At 38.1% G+C, this 7034-nt stretch overlaps 1 protein-coding gene across 1 annotated transcript; it reads right to left on the bottom strand.

Moving 5' to 3' along the window:
- Positions 1 to 2418: 2418 nt before the first annotated feature.
- On the bottom strand, positions 2419 to 3463 carry LOC140935897 (adenosine receptor A2a-like). The gene has a single exon (XM_073385472.1). It carries the CDS (start codon positions 3434 to 3436, stop codon positions 2495 to 2497), a length of 942 nt encoding a protein of 313 aa, XP_073241573.1. The 5' UTR covers positions 3437 to 3463; the 3' UTR covers positions 2419 to 2494.
- Between the last annotated feature and the right edge of the window lie 3571 nt (positions 3464 to 7034).

The raw sequence follows: 7034 nt of genomic DNA, 5'->3' as shown, positions 1-7034 counted from the left end.
ATTGGGTCCAGTGGTGACACTTTGAGAAACTTAGCGTAAAAATAGGCAGTCATGAAATATTCATAACTTTTCTGAGGACTGAAACAAAAGAATTATATTTTATCGTGGAGCGATCGTGATCTCTCCAAAATTCTTTCTTTACTGCAACATTGGAGAAGAGGCGCCCCAGAGACATAGAAAAGGTGCATAAAAATTCATTATTGACCCAACATCTCAATCTTCACCAACTCGGAAAAAGAAACAAAACCATTTTCTTTACAAATTATCGGTCAAGGTTCTTTAAACTTTAACTGACTGTCACGCCAGTCTGCTTTTGTCTCCTCTCGAAATAATTTTTGGTTCTAAGGGAAGATAAGGATTTAAGGATAAAGGCTAAGGGCGCAAAGAATATAAGTGTTTGTACTTTTTTTTACAGCCATTTATTGTTTTCAAAACATGACCGGCAGCCGGCCCCATAACCACTGTCAGCCTTTTCTTAACGCTTGAAAAATTTCATGACTGAACAACCTTGCTGTTTTTAGGAACATTGTTACGCTGTTACGTTAAAAATCCATCCATATTGTTGTCTGAAAATTTTTATTGTAATTCGTATATATCTGAACAACTAAGCCGTTAGCAAGCGGGTCTGAAGAATGTCACAGCAGTAAACGAACTAAGGCCTAGGCCAAACGTAAAACTTTTCATGAGACGAATCAAACGTAGTGAAAAAGTTCCACGTCTGGCTCAGTTTAGTTCGTCTGAATACGGTTTGGATCGTTCAACACGTCGATCTTCACATGCGACGAACTAAGGGAATTGGTCAAAAAGTATAGGGGGCGGGGCGGTGGGCCGAAGCAGAGACGGGGTGAGTAATGAGGTTTTGAGCCGGTTGCAAGGGGTGGGTCGTCCAATTTTCAGGTAGGCACACTATACTGATACTAACGAGACAGTTGCCCACACTTGTTATATAAAACACAGCCAGCTGGAATTATTGCTACCATACTCTCCAACCTGTTGTGTGAGAAAATGCAAGGGGTGACAGGCCACACATCTATACCGGCGTGAAACCCTTTGTTAACCTTTCTTTTTGCTCTAAGAGGCATGTCCTTTAATGATTTTCCTTTCTTGTAAGAAAGTGATAGGTGGTTCTTTAAAAATTTAGCGAAGGTATGGTTAGTCTTGTATAAGATTCCACTTTTTCATTCAAGCTTCCTTTATAGTGAGGGTTGATATTGTGTCACGAATAGCAGTATTTCTTTTTCCTCCTTGTTGTTTTGTTTTAGGAGTTTAGACTTCCTTTCAGTGAATTTTATTTCTGATAATAGGTTTTCGATCAAAATTTGTGGGTAGCCTCTGTCTATCAAGCGTTTTTTCAGTGAATTCGAATTATTTTTCTCAAAGGTTGTTTCTGAGGAGTTTTTTCGTAGGATTCTCAAGGCTTCTCCTTTGACAAATCCTTTTTTTGTGTAAAATGTGTCTTTACATTAAGGATAGATTTTTCCTTGAATCTTATGCCTTTGTATACAACCGTATCTAAAGACACAGTCCCAGTGTCAGATGTTTCGGCCGTGAGTTTAATGGTTGGGTGAAGTAAGTTTGCTTGTTCAATAGAGGCTTCGATGTCTGATTTACTTTTGTCCCGTAGGGAAACATATCGTCCATGCAGCATTTCCAAACTGTTGGTTTAAACACGGATTTGCTTAGAGTTGTTGTTTCAATAAATGCCACGAAAATATTGGCAAAGGAACCGAAACTGCCGTCTTTGTGCCCATTGCAGTTCCATGGGTTTGAAGGTAGTGCTTTCCATTGAAGTGGAAGAAATTTTTTTTAAGGATTAATCTAAGCATTTCCGGCAAGTGATGTGTCAGAATAGGTTGCCTGTAGAAATTTTCATATGCTTTAAAGATAATTTTAATGCCGCCTCGTTTTGCGGTATATTTGTGTCAAGACTCATAACGTCCATCGAAGCAAGAAATGGTCGGTCTTTCACATTTGTCTTTTCAATGAGAGGTATGATCTGTGATTTTGATATTGGTTGTAGCAATGTATCAAGAAATTTTGTCATGCACAGAACAAGGTTTTAATTGATTATTAAGAGGGAACCAAAAATCCATGTTTTAATACTAGGGGGTGGGTCATGTAATTTCCAACCTTGGTGTAGGGGTAGGTCAGTCATTTTGTGCCGAAGGGAGAAGGTGGGCCAGGTGCTTTTTATCACCCACATTTCCAAATGCTCGGTTCGTCTCATAAAAGATTTAATTCGACGAGGGCCCAAGCCTAACAGTATTTAAGATCAAGCCAGTATCCGAGAATGATAATAATACTTTCAATTGAATAAATTACATTTTTTAACAATGCCTGAATATAATCGAAATATTTTTAAGGATTTTTCGCATTGTTGAATAAATCAAGTCTTGGTTAATTCAGTTGGCTTGCTTTGTGCTCTGTGCCTACCACCCACAGACATTTCATTGCCACTTTGCAGCTGACTTTGACGAAGAGAGGACGCAAACGATTAAGGCGAAGTAATTCCCAGTTTACTACGGCACATCTTCCAGCAATCTTGAAAGGCCTGGTTATACTTCGGTACTCTCCAAGCATACACGAAGGGATTGATAGCGGAACTTATATATAAAAATCTAGACAAGGCTACATCAATCATGTGGAAAGTTAACGACTTCTTGCATGATTCGCAAAAGTGCAATAGATGGAGAGATATGTACTGAGGCATTAATGTGATGTAGAATAATCCAAGAATTATAACAATTGCTTTGATCATTTTTTTCTCACGTTCCAGTGCTCTACTCGCTACAGAGTTGTAGCCCTCTCTTTGAACTTCGCGTGTACGTCTCGAGAGAGCGCGAAACACGTTCACGTAAACCACAGTCAACAAAATGGCTGGTACAGTTGCGTGCGTGTGAAGATAAATCATCGTATAAGTTTTCTCAGGCACGTTCGTCATAGGTAGAATACAGGTCAACAAAGAGATCACCCACAAAACACCGATAAATATCTTGACTCTTTTTTTAGTAATGATTGTTTTATATTCCATTGGCTTGTTAATCGCCACAAAGCAACTTGTTGACATAGCAACTATTGAGTAACAACTGACGAAAACTGTTTTAATGAAAACAGTATACATAATTCCCCTGAATAATTCCAGGAAAGGCATATTTACTTGTTTGTAACGATACACATCTCTCACCGCCACAAGCGAGACGTTTAACAGCCCAACAAGTAAGTCAGAAGCGCTCAAATTGGTGATCAATAAACAGGGCGGAGTACGAAGCGTTTTTTGGGGATCCTTGTAAGTAATGAAGAGGAGAAGTGAGTTTCCTATGATAATAGTGAAGGCCAGAAAAAATCCAACGAATGCTAAAGTCAACCAGTAGCCTTTGTCTTGAATTATCGACAGGTAAACATCAAAGTTTGGATCCGAAGAATTCAGCGCAGTCATCTTGGATCACTGAGAACTAACGTGATGAACTGATGGAAATGATCTCGAAAATGTCTTAATTACTTAAACGCAGCCCTATATATTACGCCAACGCTTCCTGTGTGACAATAGACCTTTGAAAAATGACATTTCATAAGGAGACCAGGGAGAGATCTTCTCTACATAAGTACCCTATATTTACATGGTATTGTAGACCATGATAGTGTAGAGATGCATTAAAGTTTGATTGGCGTGTAAAGTATTTGTACCATTATAATGACATCTTAATATGTATTGCCTATACAACTATCGGAAGCAATAAAAATTCGGATGCCAAGATTAATCCTTTTCCTAAAGTTAAAGGAAAAATACAAACCCCTTTTCCTGACAGTTCTAGTTCTTTTTCAATCGGCAAAACTCGTTTGATGATGACCAGAGGAGACTATAGCCACAGGTTCTCCGGTTCATGTTCCATATAAATTGAAAGAGGTTTTAATTGTTAGCACTACAACGAATGAATTTGCTTATACCCATTAGTCATCGGAAATTGATTTTAAAAGCTCATTGCGGAAGTTGAACAAAACAGTCATGTGCTGTTATTAGACCTTATAGTCACCAGTATTGGTAACGGGTACCGAAGTTTTCATTTTAGGTCCTCCACTACGCTGGTTTAGTTTATCACAAATAACTATTTACTCAGGTATTTCTTGACACGGAATTGCATCTAGAAAGTAATGCACAAAGGAGAATCATATGAGTTAATATAGGACCGGCTAGTGACTTTCGAAAAATTAAAAACTTCTTCGACTCCTAACCATTTCTAGATAAATAAAAGTAGCCATGATCAACATGTTTTCTTAAACGTTATTACTCTTCAACACTTGAAAGCACAATTAAGGTACAGTTTTAGGGTTGTAACTGTTAAAAGGTACAGTTCACTTGACGATTGTCGGTTAAAATTCAGTTACTTGTCGGTAGTCGGTTAAAATTTTCGTTAGTCGGTAACTCTCAGTTAATAAGTAAAAATGCATGTTAATTATAATAGTTGTTATGTATTTCACCCCTGAGTTTCAAGACTTTGATCCTAATAAAACCTAAGAATGCATCATATCATTACACTTTAAAAATTTCATGAACTCTGAATTGTTTTTGCAACATAATAGTTTATTTCACCTTTGTTTGCCAATATAGTCCGGTTAAAATCACCAAAGCTTTTATTGTAAACGAGAGCTTGGTTTCCCTATTGATCAAGAGAGGTTAACTGGACACAGAGGAAAACGCCCACTCTAGCATTTTGGATACGTAAATTACTTTAAGTGAAAAACTGCAAGGGGTGACGGGCTGTACATCTATAACGGCGTGAAACCGTGTGTTTGACTCTCACGAGCATGCTTTCCTTTCTTGCAGGAAATAATAGGTCGTTCCTTGAACATTTGGTAAAGTAGTGATTGGTTTTGTATGAGATTCCATTTTATCATCAAAGCTTCTTTTATGGTAGACACTAAGGGTTAGTATTGTGTCAGGAAAGGCCATATTTCTTTTTCTTCCTTGTTGTTTTCTTTCAGGAGCGAGGACTTCCTTGAGTTATATTTCTGATAGCAGCTTTTCTTTCAAATTGTGTGGGTAGCCTCTGTCCACCAAGCATTTTTGACGTTTGAAATACTTTCCTTAAACGTTGCTTCAGAGGAGTTTGGAACGCTTCACCTCTTGACAAATCCGGCATTTTAACACTTTGTGGGTGACAAAAGGTGAAATGTGTGTACTGGAAAGTTTTCTTTGATGTGTATTCACATCAAAGATAGCTTTTTCGTTGAATCTTTTGCCTTTGTGTATTTATAACCGTGTCTAAAAACACAGTCTCAGTGTCAGATATTTCGGCCGTGAATTTAATATTAGGGTGATGTAAGTTTCACTGAAGTTTGCTTGAGAGAAGAAAGCTGCGATGTTTGATTTACGTACGTCCCACAGATCTATGTATTTTTTCCAAACTGTTGGTTTAAAGACTGTCGGTTTTGCTTACTGAGAATTTGTGTTTCAATATATGCCATGAAAATGTTGCCAAAGGAAACTGCTATCTTTTTGCCCATCGCGGTACTGTGGGTTTGTCGGTGGTGCTTTCCTTTGAACTGGAAAGAATTTTCTTTGAGGATTAATCTAAGCATTTCTCGCAGGTAATGTGTAGGAATAAAAGGGTTGTCTTTGTAGACATTTTTATACGCTCTACAAACTATTTCAATACCGTCGTTTTCTGCTATATTTGCCACGACTTGTGACATCCATCAAAACAAGAAATGTTCGGTACGTTTTTCACCTTTTTTTAAAAAATATAATTTATAAAGGCGTTCGTATTTTTAAGGTGTGACTTCCGTGATTTTGATATTGGTTGTAGCAATGTCACTTATCAATAAAAGAGGAAATTCTTTCCATTGGACCATCTGATAAGTCATAAACGTGATGTGATCACTTCCTAAGCTAGAAAAAATTTACAAAGTACTCTTCTTTATGAAAAAAATATCGATAATGTCGGTTAATATTTTTCCTGTCCGTAGTCGGTAATTTTTTTCTTGTTCTGTCGGTAGTCAGTAATATTTTTCGCCCTTTGTCGCTAGTCGGTTTACCCCATTCACACCCTCTATTTATACAGACCCCCCACTACTGAGTATTTAAGAAATTGGTTGAATGAAGAGTTTGTTTTAACACAGGGCAACATCAGTGCACTGATGATCTACAAAAAGCTGTTCTCATGTGTTTTCTGAAAGACGTTGAGTTGACGCGGAGCGCTGCGTCACGCAAATTTCTGAACTCGAATCACTTGAGTCTCCTCGCCTAGTGTCAGTACACCTCAGTATGAGCAGTAAACGCATATAATATAGACAAGGTCTTTTATTCAACTTAAAGGACATCCACAAAGTAGCTCCTCGTCCGCAATATTCCACATCGAATTGAAAATTAGAAATGTTGGTTTTTGAAGAGAAGGAAAAATCGGATCTACCGAAGAAAAATCTCGGACATGATGAGGAACTCTGCTCACGTTTGACGTCACTTCCGGGACTTGAATTGTTGTCCTTCAAAGACTATTATAATATTTGGATCCAGCAAAAAGAAAAAGCAAGACAAAAGCTAATGGCACTCATGCAAAGCTACTTGATAATGACATAGATAAGAGAAGGAAATAAAGCGCAGGTGTCGTTTCCAGAATCATTGTCGATCGCTACGTAGGCGAAGATCCTGGGAACAAACGCGAGGGCGGAAAAAACAAATACAGTATCCTCAGGAATTGGGACGAACTAGAAACAAGGAGGGAATCCAACGCGTGTGATCTCGAGTGACCCGCGAGGGCTGGAGGCAAAACTTCATTGTTACATTCCAAGAAAATAATTCTGCACCAAGAAAATTATCTGACTGACTGAAGAGAAATCGGGTCCAGTGGTGACACTTTGAGAAACTTAAAGGGTAAAAATAAGCAGTTATGAAATATTCATAATTTTTCTGAGGACTGAAACAAAAAGAATTATATTTTATCGTGAAGCGATCGTGATTTCTCCCAAATTCTTTCTTTACTGCAACATTGGTGAAGAGGCGCCCCAGAGTGCCCTTGTCGGCCAGTTCTCACAGCACG

The sequence above is a fragment of the Porites lutea genome, chromosome 4 (assembly GCF_958299795.1).
Source record: "Porites lutea chromosome 4, jaPorLute2.1, whole genome shotgun sequence".
Lineage (NCBI taxonomy): Eukaryota > Metazoa > Cnidaria > Anthozoa > Scleractinia > Poritidae > Porites > Porites lutea.
Note: the sequence above shows the minus strand (reverse complement) of the source record. Positions and strands in the feature narration are given on the sequence as shown.

Excerpts from the sequence above, each read along its gene's own strand:
- LOC140935897 (XM_073385472.1), bottom strand. The coding sequence starts at position 3,436 with ATGACTGCGCTGAATTCTTCGGATCCAAACTTTGATGTTTACCTGTCG.